Consider the following 20,483-nt stretch of genomic DNA (forward strand, 5'->3'; position numbering starts at 1 on the left):
GATAGTATGTTATGGCAGATAAGGGAAAGGAAAAATTAAACATTATCATCCAATACTAAGCATTTTCCTGTACACTATATGTAAACACCAATGTTATGTATTGATAAATGCTTGCTAAACCGCAAGTCTGTTTGAGATTAGGAAAATGCAATTGATAAGATATGTGTTTTTCCATTATGGGAACAGTAGATTTAGCATTTTATTTTAACTTGAGATTAAATAGTATTGCTGACTTCTTTAGAAACATTCACATCTCTGATTATTAAATAACAACAGTAACAGGCAAATAAGGTGATTCAATTAAGTGCAGTGTAAGCCAGTCTTGAACCAGTCTTTCCCAGACATTTTTAAGTGCAAGTAAAAGTATTGAGCAGTGACTGGTTCTCTCTTAAAGGAAAAACCATAAAATGCTAGAACTAACCATCCCCAAGTACAATTTGTCGAGAAAAATGGAGATAAGCCATTTCATATTTTAAAATTAAAGGCTTATATTAGATTCTAGTACTTATGACAATGCAAGAAAATATAAAATTGAATTTTATTTGAAAAATGAGCTATTTTTCTTTTAAATATAAAATGAGCCTGCAATATATAGTGAATCAAATCGAAAATTCATTTTGTATTTATTATTTAAATGTTTATTTTTAATTTTTAACTTGAGACTATGACCTTTTCAAAATATTTTGGATTTGAGAAAAAATAAACAACTGCCCGTAAATATAGTAATGACAAACCTATTAGTTCAAAAAACAGCCCTTATACCCTTATAGTTTTGCTGTAAATAAGGGTTAACTTTAACGGGCTATAACTCCGAAAATAATGGGCGGATCAACAGGTTTTTTTTAAATACTCGTTTTTCCGAGTAGGTACTTTCAAACCATATTTTAAAATAAAAAAAAATTAACAAAAAACATTAAATTATTGCAATTGTTTATAAGCGTGAAAATTGCGAAAATGTTTAAACAATCACCACGGCTCACCTAATCTTCCGATTTGAATTTTTAAAAAAGCATTTTAAAGCTTGAGAGCTCTTCTCTTTTTGTGGTGAAATTTTCAAGTATTCAAAGGCTTTAGATTTTTAGAAATTTGATTTTGAAAATTTTTTAATTAAAAAAAATTTAAACAATTAGATATGTAAAAACTATCGAACCAAATTGGATGAAATTTAGTGCGATGATTTTATACACTAAGAAGTTTAATTGGGAAAAGTATGAAGATCCTAGGTATTATTCAAGTGTCTGAATAAAATTGACAAATAAACTAGCATTTTTTGCAAGTTTTTAAATGATTTTTCCGATTTTTGCAACAACAATAATTATTTTTTCGAATTGCAACTAACTCTATCTTGTTCAAAATTTAATTACAAAACTTTTTTCCTCTTCCATTTTTGTCTAAAACGAATAGTTGCTAAGTTGTCGACGAGAAATCCAAGAAAAAAATTAAATTTTTTGCTATTTTTTTATACTTTTTGCAATAACAATTAAGCCACGTTTTTTTTATTTGCATAGAAAAATTATCATTTCTGATGTTATTTAGATGCGTTTTACCCAACCCGAAACAGATACCGCCTGGACTATAAACAATTTGTAAAAAAGTAGTACTGCGGCTCGTTTCAAAAATCGTTTTATCTCGAAAACCATTTATTATATAAGAAATATATGAAAAGAGCCTTTTTTTAATGTTATTTTGACTTCCTTGACACGCTCCCGAGAGATTAATAGACTCTCACAAACAACCTGTATTATGATGGACCCCAAATATTACCCAAAACAGTAAATATATAAAAACAATACACGAGTATAGGCATATTTAAAATGTACAAACATTTGTCGGCGCTACATAAAAAAATACTATAACCATGAGAACTTTATCTATTGTAAATATGTTACCTTAAATATTTTGCTAGCGATGGCATTACTCAGAGCACCGCCATATACCGAGTGAACGCTACTCAAGGAACCCTTGAAACCGCTCTCGTCGCCTTTCCGAAAACCCGCCGACACGCCGTTTACCTTCACATCGATAAAGGGGATCTCAATCTCCCTACACACCGCGTTCTCTACACCCTTAACCGAACTTTTCACGTGGTCCTCATCTTCGGCCAGTCGAAAAGTCACCCCGCGCTGGGTGAAGACCGACCGAGGATAGACGCTCTTATTGTACGACCCCCTGTACTCTGAAGGAGCAACAGAGTGCTTGGTGAATTTTGGGAACCTGTAGGTCGCGCGTTCCGATCCCGTGGCGATTCTTTTCACGAAATCCTCCTCCTTCACCACAACGTCGGCCGTTATGGTGTAGCAAGTCGAAGACATTTTAATTCGGGCTTTCGAAAACGAACATCGGACGAAGACCGGATGCGGCTACGAGCGCGTCGAACGTTTGGGGCGAACTGAAATGTCAGTCGGCGTGTTATCAATAAAAGAAATGCCACACGGTGATTAAATACAGGAAGGAAGTCGGCACTGCGATATGGCATTTTTTCCAGCGCTTTTCGCTAATTATAAAACGTTTTCCCGACCTTTTCCACGGCGTTCACATAATCGGAGGGATTATCGATCGATGTGCAACTACCAAAGGTAGCATCTTTACGAGGCCTTTAACCTATTAATTAAATTGATTTTCAACGGGGTCTCTACCTTTCAGATTACCGAAGTTGATTGCACCAAATGTTCAATTTTCTTATGGCCCTAGAGCCATGTAACGTCCAATAATTACAACAACCAACGTCGTGTGGAACATACAAATGCTCGAGTAATATTTAAATCGTAATAATATATGCCGCAGGATATTAGTATTACAGTAATTATAGTAGGTTCATATTCGATGCAAAGTAATAAATCATTGCCTGTCAAGGGATCCAGTGCCATACGCTTTTAAGGGTTTTAGAAATTGATTAATTTCTTTATACATTATGAAGGGATGAAGGGATCAGTTCACGTCTGGCACCCTTGTTCCTACAAAAATTCCTTTATTCTCATAAACTATTTATTTTAAATGTAAAGTAAAGAGACAAAAAAGTTGTATTTTTTATCGCATTATTAGAAAAAAATATTATACCTAAGAAAAAGCAGTGACGTCTCATATGTTTACTTATTAATATCGTCAGAAGACGTCTACCGTTTTTATAAACAAACATACCAAATTTAAAAAAAACGGAATCAGGGTTCTCTCACTCTGTATCTCCGAAACGAAGCATTTTCGGACGGTTTATAGGAACTTTCTTTCTTAATTTTGGTCAAAGAAATTCCCCATGATTTTTTTCGCAATATTAATGGGACACCCTGTATAGTGTCAATATCTAACTAAATTCAATATAGACTTGTCTAGACCTTCCGCTTATAACCTAGAGGCGACTCTAGACAAGTAGACACCCTCTTAAATCTATGAATGCACTTTACCAAAAATATTTTCCACCTCCGTATGTCCAATCTCGACAAAAGCGTTCTATACAAAGGCATAGATGTAGTTCGTTTCTCTAGAATGTTGCCTCTCTTATCGGTCTTCCTTTTGGGCGTTAACTTCACTGCGGGGACGGGTGGAGGCGGGGGCTTCTTTGCACCGCGTCTGTCGGCTTTCGATTTGTCCTCGATCTTCTTAAACTTCGCATTTTGACCTTTATAAGCGAAATTAATATCTTTGTTCTTAATGGCCTCAGTGACTGGCTCTTTACAGACCTTCTCCTCTTTTACGACATCTTGGGAGATCCGGGCCGCTTTGGCCGGCCGGAACTGTACAGGAAGATCTGCCGCTTTCGCCGTTTCCACCACGTGTATCACCGCTACGTTCGTGTCCGGTTTTCCCACATTCTTGCCGAACCTCTTTTCGCAGGTGCATTTCTCTCCCATGCTACAGTGAGGCGGGTAGTTGGGCCTCTTCTCCTGCAAGGCGTCCGGATTTACCTTGAAGTAAACCGGTACCTGCTTTTTCTTGGACATCTGTTCATTTTTATACTTGTCGTAGTATGACTGCGTGGAACGGGGCGTTCCTTTTCTAGGACTCTTCTTGGAATCCTTCATGGGATACTCAAAACAGCTAATAATATCCTTTGGTATGTAAGACGAATACTCAATGGAGTAGAGATCGTTTTTTCTTTTACAGAAAGATGAGCAGTCCCTTAAACCTACGCACGAGTAGCAAGTCCTGTCTAGAAACGCATCCCACATCTCACAATACAATTTCAGAAAAAAATAACAGAACCAGGTCGATCCAAAAAAATATTGACACTTTATGACATTTGCTAGTGTCAAGAGACCTCCACTATAGGCGGTATACAACGAAGTGATACTAACCTACATGCTTTTCAAAGCTTTTTGGCAAGTTTTTAACGTCATCTATTAGACCAGGGCGGATCTGTCGAAATATTCCACTTCTTGGATGTATGTGGGAGCAAGCTAATTTTTTCTGGGTCACATAATAAATGTGTAGATCCCTAGATCTCTGTAATACCTCATCTAGCTAAAATATATGAAACTATCTTAAAAATACAAATAACTAATTATTTTGAAACTCGGGGACTTTTCAATCCTCAACAATTCGGTTTTCGAAGTAATCTATCGACCACACCAGCCATAGATTGTCTAACATCCACAATAAACAATAGTTTTGAAGAAGGAAAATACGTTGCTAGTGAATTTTTAGATTTATTAAGATCATATTTGACTAATAGATTACAGTATGTTGTATATAATAATGTGGAATCATCCATAAAAAATATTGAACATGGAGTTCCACAAGGTTCCATATTGGGTCCGTTACTGTTTTTGATATATATTAATGATTTTCCTAATTGTTTACCTTATGATACTAAAAGTATACTCTTTGCTGATGATACCAATATAACTAGAACCAACTTAAACTTTGAACAGTTAATGACATCAACAGTACTTTAAAATTATAATTTTTGAAAAAAACTAAATTGCAAATTGATAAATGTAATCTAATTTTTTAAAAATAAAAAAAAGACTAAAAATTTACTGTGGCCATCCTAATCAACCGATTTAAATTCTTCAAAAACCATTTGACCGGTTGAGCGGTGTTTTCTATGAGAAAAAATTTACAAGTATCTAGATGCTTTATTTGGGGCTGTGGTGAACATTTTGAAAATCGAAAATTTTAATGAAATTTGGTGTGTTATTTTATTATACTCTACAAGGTTTTTTTTACCAAAATTAGAATGGCCTCGGAGCAATTAAAATATTTAAAAAAAAATTATCCAAAAAACTTGATTATTTTTGCCTTTTTTTCTTCAATTAATGCTATTTTGCAACATCGCCGGTAATAAATTTAAACATTTTTAACTTACAAAATTCAATTCTAAAACTTTTTCCTCTTCAATATTCTTCCAAAATGCATAGGTTCCAAGATATAAGTAAAAAAGTCAGATAAAATAGGTATTTTTTAAAATTTTTTAAACATTTTTGCAATTTTGAAAATGTTCCGGACCTCGCTCAGATCTAGGGATTTACAATTTTATTATGAGATTCAAAAAAAATTGCTTGCCCCCTCTCACATCCATCTCAAAACAGACCCGTCTTGGTCTATATGAAATTTTCTATAAAACACAAGATCCATCCATCTGGATACATCGAAAAATTATGGATTTCTGTTAGAGATTTTCTTAATTTTATTTCCTATAACGATAAATTCTTTAACTCAAATTAATAACATACTTTCCATTTATAAGACACACAAATACCCCTTTTAAATATATTTGCCTGTTTTGTAAAAAATCAGAAAAGTCGTTCCTCAAAGTTTTGACAAATAACCGTAAACATCCAATTAAAATGAAACTACGTTCAAGTCTTTTAGCAGGTTTTATTTATCATAATGAATGATAATATCTGTTGGATTATCTTCAACATTTTGAGCACTTCTGGGCAACATCTTCCAATTATTGAGTAAATCACATTTACCCGTTACTCCCTTTTATCTGTTCATTCTTTTCTGAACTGACGAGGCCACCGACAGGACAAGTGAAATGGACGATCCTTTCTGACGACTTTTCGACGAAATGTCTTGGGCAAGTTTTTCCTAAATTCGCAGCGTAACGATTAGCAATTTAGGATGCATGAGATGAGATGAGAACTAAAAATCACAATGAAACGAATAGAAGGCCTCATCGCGCAAAAGGGATATTGGAAAATGTAGGCCGACCTGCTTTAATTACGCTATATGCTGCTAGGATTTTGATCCTGAAGGGCCGAATCACAAAAAAATATGTTCATTCTTAAAGTAAAATATAAATGTCACGTCACCAATCATAAATGAAGCCCCCTTCAATAGTATATTGCCATTAGGATTTGCTTCGTCACGCGATAGCAAAACTGCCTTTAAAGTAACAATCCTGTATTTTTTCCGGTTTCGCTGGAAATTTGGGTTTAATTTTAATGGATCCACAAGTCCCACATATTGTCCGAATGTATCCAAATGGAGATTTGGTACACTTCGCATCATGATAATTCTGAGAAATTTGTGGTTGCTGAGCCTTGTTCCGTGAGGACGATATTGGTGCGTTCGGGTGTCTAGTGCAGGTAATCCCATCGCCAGCAAACGGAACTTTATTGAACCCTCTATTAGAACAAATCTGAGCAGCTGTAGGTTGCCTTGCTTCGTTCCTCAAGGAAGGCGCGCCTTCCGATTTAGGGACGTACTTTTGAGAGATATTAGGACTGAACAAATTATCTTCTGGATGAGAAAAGAAACCGGACATCAATTTGTTCTGTAAAGAGTGAGGCATCGGAGCGCCTTGCTGTTTAGGCGCTTTGGCAGCGACTTTACCACTAAACAAACCATCTCCTGCAAATGGAAACGTATATCCTCCCTGCCTCGCTTTGTTGTGCGGGCAGGGAGCTCGTTGTGGACTTTGCAACCTAGGTGTGCATATGGGGATGTCGTTCCTAGCGGGTCGGTTTCCTGCAAATGGAACCGTAGCGTATCCTGGATGGACATAAGGAGTTCCAAGTTGCGTTGCACGGGGAGAACAGACCGCAGCGCCTTGTGATTTAAGGACGCACTGGCAGCCAGGTTTAGGGGTACATTTGTACTGCGGTTTAGGGGTACACCTGCAGACAGGGGGCGTGGCTGCGTTTTCCCGTTTAGCGAAACATTTGCAGATGACTCTACGAGCGGGCGCGCTGTCTCCTGCACCTTCTTTAATGCCTGGAGCTCGGCCTGGAGTTTCCTTTCCTTTATTTTCGATAACTTCTTCCGCTTTCGCGACTTTCTTGTTTGCGACATCACCCATTGTTGCCGGTCTTCCCTTATCCCCATCATTTCTAACTTCCGCGCCAATCCTTTCTTCCCCACCAATCCTTTCTTCCCCACCGCCTCTTTCCTCGATATTGGCCCCTCCCGCCGTCTTCGCCTTTTCTTTTTTGGCGCCCGCGCCGCCGTCGGGTTTCTTTCCAGCGGCCTTCTTCGCGGTAGTTTTTTTCGCGCCTTCCGGTTTCTTCTCTTGCTTCTCTTTTACATTTTTCGATCCCTTACCCTTCTTTTCGGTCTCCTTTTTTTTTGCAGTGTCGGGAGGGCCTGTGTTAGCAAAGTCGGTTAACTTCCGTGTCTTTGGCGGTTGGGCGGGGGCACAGGGTTTGGCAGGGCAGCAAGGATTACAGCACACTAAATACGGGACATAACAAAGTGTGCAACAGGGCGGATAGCTAGGGGCACAGCATGGCGAACATGGATAACAATAGTACGGGTAACTCATCTATCCACCCAAAACATTTTATTGCACTATTAATTTTGTGTTCTGTAGTGACAGTGACATTTACATGTGAACGCCTGAGACACGGGTGTGGTTTGGATAAACTGCGCTGTCAAGATTTCGGACGGCGAGGGGATAGCGGTAACAATAGCAGCAGCATTGAGTACTTAGGAGTAGTAGTAGTAGTAAATATTTTAAAAAAAATCCACATATCCGTTTCTTCGCTGCCCCTGGGCAATTATTTCTGTTGATAATGAGCAATTAAGCCAACTGGTGACGAATCCAACGTAAAATGTGTTAGCCATGTGTTTTCGAAGACAGCCCAACTGACCTTCGCCTCATAACAAGTGCATACTCCGTGAAAGTAAGTATGAATTGGCGCCTGACTTACTTGGTCACAAATAAAACGCTACAGAATACTTTAAACTACGGGATAGCAGAACGACTTCGAGATAAAATTCAAGTTACATCGCAATATTAGGATTTAGGTCCGTTTTCCAGTCGTTGAATATAGATATATGGAAATACGATATTCTGAGCGTTATGATACTAAAACTAAAATACCCAAATCTAAATTATTAAACTACTGCAATTTAAACATGCTATAATATTAAACGATAATAAATAATGCATATAAAATAAAAACTGGCAAGTAATAACTGGAAAAATATTATCTACTGCCAAATTCTAACAAAAGCACTGCATAAATATAGAAAATTTACACCAGCTGGATATTTTTTACAATAATTTTACACAAAACTCACTACATTATTAGCTAATTTGCTATCGTCCTTGTTTGTGCTCTGAAATAAGAATGTTGTCTTACATCCAGGAAAAAATGTGAAGCAAAAAAGTACTAAGAAAATTCTTAATATAAATGGGAAAATAATTGCACAGCTGGTACACAACGAAGAGTGACTCAATCAAAATGTGCATGAACAAAGAACAAATGTAATTCAGATATAGTAATGTGGCGAAGGCTAAATATAAATCTTACGTAATATACAGGGTGTTGTACAAGCTCTATGACAAACCTTGACAGACGGTAGCTGGGTCAATTTCAAACATTTTTTCTTACATGAACATACAAGAAAAAACGTTATGAAATTAACTCAACTATTCGGATTTACGCTTCTTTTACACACGTGCGAAAAGCGTTAGGTTATGACAAAAAAAAATTGTATTCAAATTTTTTTTCTACTGAAAAAAAGGTGGTTTGAAAAAAACTGTTTGTTTTAGTGTTCTGTAAATTCGGAAAAAGCGTTTTATGAATTCAGAAGTATCGCAGCAATAATATCTGTAAAGGGTGTAAGAGGTCAATATTCGGTAAGGGGTATCAACTTTTTTAAATTTAATTAAAATTCGGTCAGCATAATCACGAAATGAAGTAGGGGAATCGTGTAGAAAATGCTTGGGGATTACTGAGATAAATTTTCTGGAGTGAATCCAACGAAAAAATGTTTAAAAAATATTCTCAATGTGGCACGTGATTTTCTAGAAGACCCCTAAAAGTCCTATTTTTTACGATTCTTCAGTAAAATTTTTTTCTAAAAAACCGTGCCAGAACCTTGTAGAGAATTCATTCAAGTTTCTGAAACCCACCGTCGATTTTCTGTGCAACCATTGGTTTCTGAGAAATCGATGAACAAAGAGAAAATGATCCATTTTCATTCAAAGTCCGATAGCTCAGCGAGAAATGGTGGTCGTATCGAGACCAAAAAAAAAAAAATGGAAGCTAAATGAACAACCTATCTAATCCATAAGGTGATTAAGTTGGAAAAATTTTTTTCATGATATATTTTTTTTTTGCAAGATCCAAAAATTAGAAACTTCAACCTTCAAATTGCTTTTTTTACTCCAATACGACCATTTTTATTAAAGATAGACAGCCATTTGAAAAATTGCCGAAAATTTAGATTTTTTTTTTGATCCCTTAATTTTTTCCATTAGTGTATTTACAAATAATATTTCTAAGAAAAAATATAGATTACAGCAAATATTTCACATAGTTTGACGAAAGTATACATTTGAATAGAACAAATTAAAAAACAAACACTTACGACAAATAATTCCATTTAAAACTGTCTGCTCATTTAATGCAAATACTTTTTTTTCAGTGTACCATCTGTCAAAGTTTGCCATAGAACTTGTAGAATACCCTAGGTAAATTTGTCACATTTAATAAAAAAAAAATTCATAAATGTTGAGTACCTACTAAAGAATAATCTGTTGCTAGTTTAATCAGACCAAAATTAATTTTACAATTAACTGTAAATGGCTTAAATTTTCAGTACAAAATGAAGTAATGCAAAAGAAGAGAGGAAACCAGTATGCACAAAATGACAAAGGTCTGAAGTAATTTAGAATCATCAATAATTCTGACCGGTGCAAAGAACTCATTCATTTTTACCATTTCCTAAATTAGCTCAAACTATTTTTAAAATCAGTCATTGTTTATTCTATTCCAAATTTATTGGGGCGCGTTACATACGTCTGTTGATCCTTTCCTTCAAACGTTGAAAACGAAATAACAAAATAATAAAAGTATTTGAACTAAAAAGTACGATTAGGATAAGATAAAGAAAATTATTACATATATAGCGAGAAGGAATATTAACAGTACATATTTGCATAAATCGAAAGGCAAAATGTCATACTGATTTTTTTAAGTCCATCAATATTATTCTCAATAATTCTCTTACGTATTTACATAGCATTTGTTAGAAGAAGCAGCGGTTAGTACACAGTGTTATATTTACACAGTTTACATACTCGTAAGCGTTCAATTATCACATAAACTGTCGCTTTAACTTACCGGGGTAAATGCTTGAGAAAGGTTCTGCTTGCCGTTCGCAAAATAAAGATCACACTGTTAGGATAGTGTTAATTGTTAGAAAAAGTGTATAGATTTCATGCATGATTCCTTCAAATATTAAGTTAATTATCTGGTAAGTGTTTGTTGACAAAGATTGCCATGTAGTTGAGAAATGTCGATACTCAATACGTTTTTTCAGATGTACTTGCAGAGAGTGTAATTGAATTTTAGATTAGTCACAATTATTATGTTACATTTTTATATTATTAATTTTACAGAAACAAATATGTTGTTCGAAGGTCCGCCAGTAAATCGTACATTCCAGGTGCGTATCAAAATTCAAAAACTTATACTAAGCATCCTTATATTTACACCATACAAGGCAACCTTTGACATTTTTCAGAAACTGGTCAATAAAATCTGGTTGTGGAGTGTTTGAATTTTACCACTTATCGTCGTAACCCAATCAAAAGTCCTCCACAATTCTCTAAAAACGCCCGATTTCATTGAACCAGCCTCCCCGATTAAAGTAATCATGCATACATTTTCAAAACTTGACTCACCCAAGCGTTCTGTTTGGTGACCTTTTCGGCCTGGATCAGGGGCTCCTCGACCACTTCGTCATCCAGGGACGGGTACAGTGGCGGGGTTTGCCAGGACTTGGGGTCCAGCTGCCAGCCGTAACCGTTGCCGTGCCAACCGTAGCCGTTCGCGGCGCTGGGTGGTTGCTGGTAGTGGATGGTAGGGTAGGCATTGTTGTATTGTTGGTAAGGAATTACCGGGTAGGGTGGTTGGTGCATCTTCGCGTAGCTTTACTGCAATAAAATGGAAGGAGTTAATCAAGAAGCTCATAACACTAACAATGGGTAATCATGATTACAAATGGTTTTTGGAATAATTTTTATAGCCAGAATAAAGTGTGTTTTATGGTAATTTTATTATGCATACCCAAAAGAGTGCGATTTTATGTTTTATTAATTCAGAGAAAACAAACTAGTCACAAATACATTTCTGTTTTAAAATTTGATTTTCGCGCGAATTTGCACATTTCGTAGAAGAAAAAAAGGAGATCTTGGGGTCAGGTGTTTTGGTGTTCTTAGGTTAATTTGAATTTCTAGAAAATGTGTAGGGTATCTAGGTAAACTTTACAAAACTATTTTAAAAATTTTCAATAGTAATTTTATATATCTAAAAATTTTCGTAGTATTAATATTTATTTAATTCAACTATGTATATGCTGTAGCAAAAAAAGAGTAAATATAAACAAAATTGTAATAAAATTAAACACAAAATTTTAAATAGAATTTATGACATGTTCAAGTCATATTGAAGAAGCTATTTTCAATTTCATATCTACTATTGAAGCAACACATTTGAGTTTGAAGAATTCTTACTGAATTCGTATTTTTAATTACAAATCATTAAACAATTTATTGCACTGTTATTTTTTATAGACAACTCAAGTTGTGTTTGACGATAATTTATTTATGAGACACAAAGGTGTAACGATAAAGTATTTTTTCAAAAAGTCGTTCGTAAATCGATTATTTTATCGTACCTACTCAACGCGTTCATTTTGACACTTTTGAAAGGTGTTTCGCGTTACTGAATTGTGAAACATTAAAATTAAGTCACAAGAAAACGAGGGAAATTAAAAACAAACATTACTCGTACATCATCGAAAATTGTTTTCAACACTATGAGAGCTGCAATAATATAGTTTCCAGTAAACAAAAAACAACATAAATATAAATACAAGTATGTTCTATAGATTGCACCAAAACCAGATAACCACGACTTCAAAAATACATTACCCCTTCCTCAACTAAACGGAAAAAGTAAATATTTAAATCCATGAGTGTAAATCTACACTACATTTTCTAGAAATACTAAAACCTGCAAAGCGTTTTCAATCTGTAAATCACTTCTGAAGAACATATCACACTACACGTGTTTGGACATACTAAACTGGGCATAAGCTGGCAACTAAGACTCTGATAGAGATATATCTGAACTATCGATTTTAATGTCTAGCCACCAGCTCCTATGGACAATTTTCTTGGGGTTGCTGCCAAATTTGGAGGCAGACGAGGCGCCACTTCAACAGACAGTCTCTAGTCTATATAGAACGTTTTTATAGGAGGAACAATAATGGGGATAGTAGGACCGTTAAAAGACAGCTATTATACGTACCTATATTACTTATATTATCAACTACCACTTAAAAATGTGATCAGAATCATTGTCAATTAGTCACTCTAAACTTACAGATCATAACAGTGTTGACTGTGCTTTTTTCATTGTTGCACAAACGATGCATGCACATCAGCATTGGATATGACTAAGAAAAAGGCGTTCAATTTGTTTAGTCTTACTTTTACACATGCTTTCGTGTATTTGCACTAGCATTAAAATCGAGTTAATTTCGTTGAAATTTATGACGCAAAGTCAACAAGGAAATGTTTATAGAAAAGAATTTATAGTGATGATAACAGCGAAGTAACCTATAAATATATAAAACACATCATCTACGTAGGTACAATTATTTAAAAATAAATGTTTTTCTGTATTTAAAATAACAGTCGATAGGATTTTCTATACAATATAATAGAAAGATTTATTTTAATGGGAAAAATAATATGCAAAACATTTTCAAACAATAAATTATTGATCTTGCATTTATATCTTCACCTGAATGTACAAAGAAAATATTGAGTTATTCTTTTCAGTACAATTGACTAAGAACATACACATTGCACATAACCATCTCATCACTCTCAAATCAAAATCTTTCATAAAATATACTAATTTGAATTGAGATAGGATTTTCTCGACTTTGTGGATTTTTCATCCTTAGAAATTGGAAAATACCGAGATAGCACCAACTGGCTACTAAAATCTAAATAGTCGAAAGTTAATTTTAGGAAAACTATTTTAAGCTAACATCCTAAAAACATCTTTAGTAGTTTGTTCTTATATGTGTGTAATGATTTCTTAAAAATAGAATGAAATATTAAGATAAATTTCTGATGAAGATATTAAATAGCAACTACTGAAAACATGACTCTTTGATTTTTGTAAAAAACGTCTAATTTTCTTTGTTGCATGATTTTCTTTGAAATCATATATATTAAACAATTCTTCAAACACGCATTTTTTTAATTTTTAATATTTCTACTGAACATGAAGTACCTAGTAAAAAAAAATTATGAAAAACAAACTTACACGAAAGGGATACAATGAATAAAGAAATAAAACGGGAATCTCAGTATCTTACCAAAGAAATAACACAACGATTAAAAATATTCGCTAAAGTTTACAAAGATATTATTCAAAACAAGCTTGTAACCCCGACCATAACATTGATTCAGGGTTATTATAGTAATTATTCTATTGCTGACATTTACTCACTTTAAACCTTATCCTCTATTTAGATATATCAATTTTATAAAACAATTTTAAGAATGAACATTTAATTTTTATAGCAAATGAAATTGAAACAACATGGTTTTGTGTGATTTTCATTCCCATTATGAATGATGTTTACGAAATCAAATTTTGTACCTAAGTACTTGTCTTTCTTAGAGATCTATCTAAATAGCAACAAAAAACAATTATTGTTGTAGTGAAACTAAGCATTTAAAATTTTGTACAGCTTTTGGCAGTGTATCATTATTTTACTTCTATAAATACAAAAAATTAAATTGTTCTGGCAACTTCTCGTAAACGGTAAATGTAATAAAATTTTATAGGTATCTACACATGTTTAATATTTTTAGGTAGGCATTTTTTGCAACAAGGTAAACAATGCACTTTTACGAAATATTACGGTGTTTGTTGTTATTATGCTGATCTGTACAAATATACTATAAAATAAACTTCACTCGCCAAATATTTGTCTTTAGTACATACCTACCTACTTATTATAGTACGGTATATATCAACAGAGATTTCCTTGTGAATCGAAGCCTAAACGTAATTAAATTTAAAAAACTAGTATCTGGTACGTATTTATTAAATTAGTTTGGTTTATTTTACTAGATAGAAGCAAATGTTCTACATCTAGGTATCTATTAAACAAACGCATGTAAAATAGTGTGAAATTTGAGTGCCACTGGTTACACTTTATAACATTATTTGTTTTAATTATCTGTGTAACGTCGTTTCTTGGTCACATCGTTAATTTGACAATGCTTTTAAATTTCTAGAAAAAATAATTTCATAACAGAATGAGTCATTAATGACTTTTAGATAAATCCGAGTAGCAATCCATTGTAAAAGTTAATAAAATATCTCAATTTCTGAAAATGAATAAAAATACTAAATAAATAAAGATATGTCGGTTTCAAAACAGTCATATATTTTGTTTGTTTTTAAAGGTGGACATGGGCTATAAATCATGTCATATGTCAAATATGTACTCCCTTATTTCGTAAACCAATCTTAGGGCATTACATACATCATACATTGCGAAACGAAATAAAGCCATCTTTAAACGTCTCGGTGATATATGACTAGTTATAATTTGCTATTTAATAAATTAACTCAATAATTTATTATCATTTAATCTTTATGAAATTGACTAATTCAGAAGTAAATTGAATTTTTTGGAATAATATCAGAACACAAAACAAAAAATAATTGTATAGTCTATTCACTCTGCTACCACTTATACAAGTCACCCTGTATATCAGTCTTTAGATCGCCTATGCGCATATTAAAATCTTGTCCGAGTTATTTACCATTTGATTATTACTCATTACTCATCTGCATGCAATACAAATTCTATTTCACGTATTTTAAGGTCATCTAACTAAATATACCGATTATACGTATATACAGTGTTTTTAATACTACGAAAAACTTTAATTAGCAATTCCTTGCAAAAAAGTAAGGGCGGTTCTTCTATTCTTATATCCCTACAGACTTATTTCCAAAAATGTCTGTATAGGAAAGGGGTCCATGTCTGGCATAAGAACTTTTCCCGAATTTTCAATGGATTCAATAAAAAGTTGTGAAAAATCGTCTTTTACATATTTTTAGATCAAGGTTTTTAAATTGCTTCTTTAAAACTACATGTTTGTATAAAGCACTAAAATTATATTAAAAAACAACTTCTTGAAAAATTTTATTAAGTACCTAGGTATATGATGTGTGTAATCAGCATTTTTTTGTTCCACTTTCCCACAGATTGAGGCAAATTCAGCCAGCCAGTCAGTCCAAGGCGAACGGGACGAAATATTTGTACTTATAAAACGATTTTTCTCAAAAATTGTAATGTTGACCTTGAGATTTCGTTAGATCTATCATGCATAATGCATCAATCATCTATTATTTTATTATTGCTTATACCAAAAACTAACTCCAGCCACTTGAATCAAATTTGGCTTTTCTAAACGAAATTTGCTCTTTAGAGAACTAAACGCCATAAGAAAAATTAGTGAAATAACTCCTTGTGCCAAAAGAATCAGTCCAGTTGACCTGTCAAGGGTTATTTTTATGAAAATAGTTTTGCCAAACCAAAAAATCTTGCATGAAAAAGCAGACAAATACAAAATGTAGTAAATCACATCACTTTGTATCGCGCACCTCAAAAAGTTGTTGACGTTTCGAAAAACTATCTGTTTTCGTCTTCGGAACTTTTTTCACCGTTCCTTTTAGTTTCGTTACAGTTTAAATTTATTTATTTAAACAAATATTAATAAATTTAAGCTAACCAGGAAGGTAACAAGTACCTAGGGCTTTGTGGCTTTCAAGAATTAATTATCACACCCATAACAAATATATAAAACAACAAATGTCTTCTGGAAATACTAGTTAGAACTCCACTGACTTATTTAACATCTAATTACTTTCAATTTTGCAGAAAATCCAGGAGTAACATGACACTATCGAATAAATTAGATTTTTTGGGTTTTTTTCACCCAATTTGACCTTATAAGAACAATATTTTGTTACTTTAAGCAAAAATTAAATGAATTTCCATACAGTTGTCTTTGTTGCCACAATAAAAATTTGAAACAGATTGTTTAGGTGTAGAAAGTGGAAAATTGACTCGATAGGTACTCATTTGACATAAAATCAAAACCTTGCGCAATCTTAGAAATGTGTTAAAATAAGTTTATATTTTAAAGGAAGACTTATAACTTTAAAAAAATATACAGTACCTGCACCTATCAACATTTATAAACCTGCTAATGCCGATTTTTAACTCCAAAGTTATAATTAAAATTTAGGTAGATATTTTGGCAACTATGAAATATATAGTAATTACATTAACACATTTTACTTTCATTATGCGTTGCATGACTAAATACGATTAAAATAAAATCATTAAATATGAGGACAGGCTAAACTAAGTACAAAAGACAATATTTTCTGGCCTGCACTCAGTTGATGGTTTGTCATAATTAACTGTTAGAACAAATGTAACACAAAATAAAAACATTCTGGTACGTATACCAATTACAAAGTTCGAAAATTACAAAGAAATTTCAACGTACCTGTCCCATAAAATGTGGGAAGTAAGTTAATTATTTATACTTAACACTACAATCCACTCCTATAACATCACAAAAAAACTCGAAATGAAAACGAAAGCACGATACTTTTGCGTAAACTTTAACAATTGTTTTAGGTTTCGTTAAAAGACTAGCAAAAATTATTTTGAGCTAAGCAGAGAACTGAGAAATAAACGTCATAAGCATGTTAAGATCGTATCACATCGACTATCGGTATCGGCGACAAAGAATATCGCAAAACTGAGAATGTTTTCGTATTAAATGTTTATATTTAATATTAAACTAGGTACTTGTTCATGTCTATTAATTACAAATGAGTATATAACATTTTTTATCTATTTCTCATAGATAAAGAACCATAAGACCACTAAAAAAAAATGGTTTTCATAGAACCGACAATTCACGAAGATACAGTTTAAACTTACTTAGGCGACGACCTTGCTGTCTTCCGATTGTGTCATTTTTTCGCTTTGTCGGCAGTCGGTTCTACGTCAAAGAATTGTGAGTTGCGAGTGGAGTGATTCAGAATTCAGAGTAGTTAGAGGCTATCACAGCTACCTGAGCTACCGTCTATTTTGTGATAATTACGTCACAGAAATGCCGTACCTTGGATAAGTTTGATATTGCAAACTGTGATTGTAAATAAAGTATATGTATATTATTTCATATAATAAAATGATTTATTAGGTGCATATTTAATCAGTTAATTATCTATATTTTTTATTATTTTATTAAGTAAAAACAATGTAAAATTTTTGAATTTCGACGCAAGATATTCTCTTAGGCAACACAAATTACATTTCTGTAAAATTTTTGTAACCAAGTTTCAAATTTCAAATAACACATAATGAGGTTTGAAATTGACCAAATTAATTCGGGCGTTTTTATTAAGGGATCATAAATTAAAAGAGTAGATTATTTGTAACACCTATATATTTCATGTAACATAACAAATACAGTGTGTTCCATATATTTTGGGGAAGTTATCTAAAATACATACAACAGACCAATATTGTCAAATATTACATTTTAAGAATTACTCGTCTTGAAACTGCAACTGCTAGTTAAATGACCAGTCTTATTTTAATAAATTTACTAATGTTCTCATTTCTAAATGGTGTGCTGTATGTACACGAAGCTAAATATTAGTAACTAATTTTTTTTCCACAACTGCAGCTTCATCACGGGTGATTCTAAAATAAAATTTATATGAACATCCCATTTTTAGATATACCATTATACATTTAAATATTTACAGACCTTAAGATTATTTAAAGCATTATTTTTTATTCATTTATATTTAAAAACATACTACAAAACATCTACAACTAGTATCCATAACATAATTAAATATATAATAAATCAGAACCACAACCTATTTCTTTATTGTTCTAAATTTAAAGTACTGTAAATTTGTCGTTGAGCTAATTTTTATTTTATTTCGTAATAAAAAAGTGCACTATACACAACCATAATATTTTTTTCATACATTTTCAAGTAGAGCAAATCATCGTAATTAAATGAAGTTCGTAACGCATACATTCACTTTATGCCAACAGATAACGTTTATACAAAGTGTTTGAAACGATCCAATTGAAATTAGAATTTATATATTTTAGGACACTTACCGATCTCAAAGGGACATTTAGAATCATTAATATAATTTTACACTTTTCATTAACAACATTTATTTCGTCTGCTTTGTTCAAATTCAAAAAAATATTTTTTTATAATTCTAGAAACTTGTAAGTAAAGTATAGAGTAAATATAATTTATTTTTAAGCATGTTTTTGAAAGACTATTTATTTGGTACTATTTGTCAAACACTCTGTATATATATAAGCGTATTGTGCAAATTATTGTTTTGAATATTTTAAATCTACATAGCAGCTACTCTTTATTTTTTAGTGGTCTACCGCAACCAGTTGAAAATATCATAAAAAAATTACAAACTATTGCACACGTATGTTAGTATACTGTGAACCATTCACTCCTCCAATTCTAAGCATCTAACTTTCAGTCATAAACATTTTTTACATTTATATTATAAATATAACATTAAAATACAGGGCATTCTCTTATGATTAAAGATAACAAAAATTGAATGAATTACCCTGTATATATACATTCTCCTATTTTCTATCCAGTACCATACCTTTTTTACGTAACAGGAATGCAACGAAACTATATACTGCTGCAGTTTTCACTGCGAAATATCAATTATTGGATTATAATAATCTGAAGCAACACATATTTATGTATAAACGTATAGTTCCGGACATTTTGAGCAATAAATATTTTAATAGATCTTTAACTTCTTCTGGAATAACAAATTCTGTAAAATATCAAGTGAAAAATGCCGTAGGTATATATTTTCTAAAACTTTATTTATAAAATATACTTAATATCAATAACCAATAGAATTTATACGATGATTAAGAATATAAATCCTAAATAACTTTCTCGTCTAAAAATGTATCCCAACTCTTAAAATTTTTCTTCAAGTTGAAAACTATGTACTAGAAAGTAGACTTATTTACTCATTAGATATGTCTAAATAAAAAAGTCTAGCAGATTTAAATAAATATATAAATAAAATAGTTATTTTTGTATCTAGAACGCGAACTGGTACTTAGCAAGGCAAAATATCCATTTGAAAAAGCAAAAGCGTTTCGTGCTCGAGATGCAAACAATATTCTTTCGAAAACTGCATTAAAATAAGAACTGTATTATATACAACAATTTAATTTATATTTGAAATCATTTGAACCGTATTTAAATCAAACCTAAAAAGCAAAAAAAATTTGTTGTTTGAAAAAGTAGTATCAGAATTACTTATATATTGTAATTCATGTTCTAAGAGTATTTAATTCAAAATGAGCTCGGAAAGTGAAGACGGGCACTTACCAGGGGAAGTATTGGAAGCGGCACAGTGCTGTTCCACAATTAATCCCCAAAAAAATAGTTGAGACAGTACGAGAGTGTTAATACAACGAATTCAAAGGGTGGAGTAGTTCGAAAAAATTTCAAAAAGTGTCGGAAGTGGTATTACTGGCATATTTCGAACATAAAATTAATAAAATTGTGTTTGTGAAGCTTTGACAAGAGATGAGCTACTACGGATAACGATCGATGATATAGATGACAAAGATTCAATTATTATTATAAGAATTCCCGATTCCTAAACTCTTCCTTTGAAATGTTTGTGATTTCAAATCCAGACCAAATGAAGATATACCGCAAACACTGTGCTTTACGTCCGGCAGTTTCTACAAGTTGAAGATTTATTGTATGTCAGGAAAAATGTGTTAGCCATTAATAAAATAAAGAATGTGCCAAAAGAAATAGCAAATTATCTCAATTGACCTCATTGGGAAACTTATACAGGGCACTGCTTTAGCCGTACTTCCGTCACTCTATTAAATGATGCAGGGGCCGATATTAC

General features: G+C 32.7%; 1 protein-coding gene across 6 annotated transcripts in view; it reads right to left on the reverse strand.

The window, feature by feature from the left end:
* Positions 1-17,222, reverse strand: part of LOC108917426 (calpain-B) — a 39,480-nt gene extending 22,258 nt beyond the window's left edge. For 4 of the 6 annotated variants that reach the window (XM_018724002.2, XM_018723999.2, XM_018724004.2 and 1 more), the window contains exon 1: positions 1,890-2,370. In XM_018724002.2, the coding sequence (XP_018579518.1) occupies positions 1,890-2,312 (423 nt within the window). In that variant the 5' untranslated portion in view covers positions 2,313-2,370. Of the gene's footprint in view, positions 1-1,889; positions 2,371-10,517; positions 10,572-11,080; positions 11,333-17,020 lie in introns of those variants that run through there. The other 2 variants (XM_018724000.2, XM_018724001.1) reach the window with 2 other exon arrangements.
* Positions 17,223-20,483: the final 3,261 nt, after the last annotated feature.

Source organism: Anoplophora glabripennis, unplaced genomic scaffold (genome assembly GCF_000390285.2).
Source record: "Anoplophora glabripennis isolate ALB-LARVAE unplaced genomic scaffold, Agla_2.0 scaffold4, whole genome shotgun sequence".
Lineage (NCBI taxonomy): Eukaryota > Metazoa > Arthropoda > Insecta > Coleoptera > Cerambycidae > Anoplophora > Anoplophora glabripennis.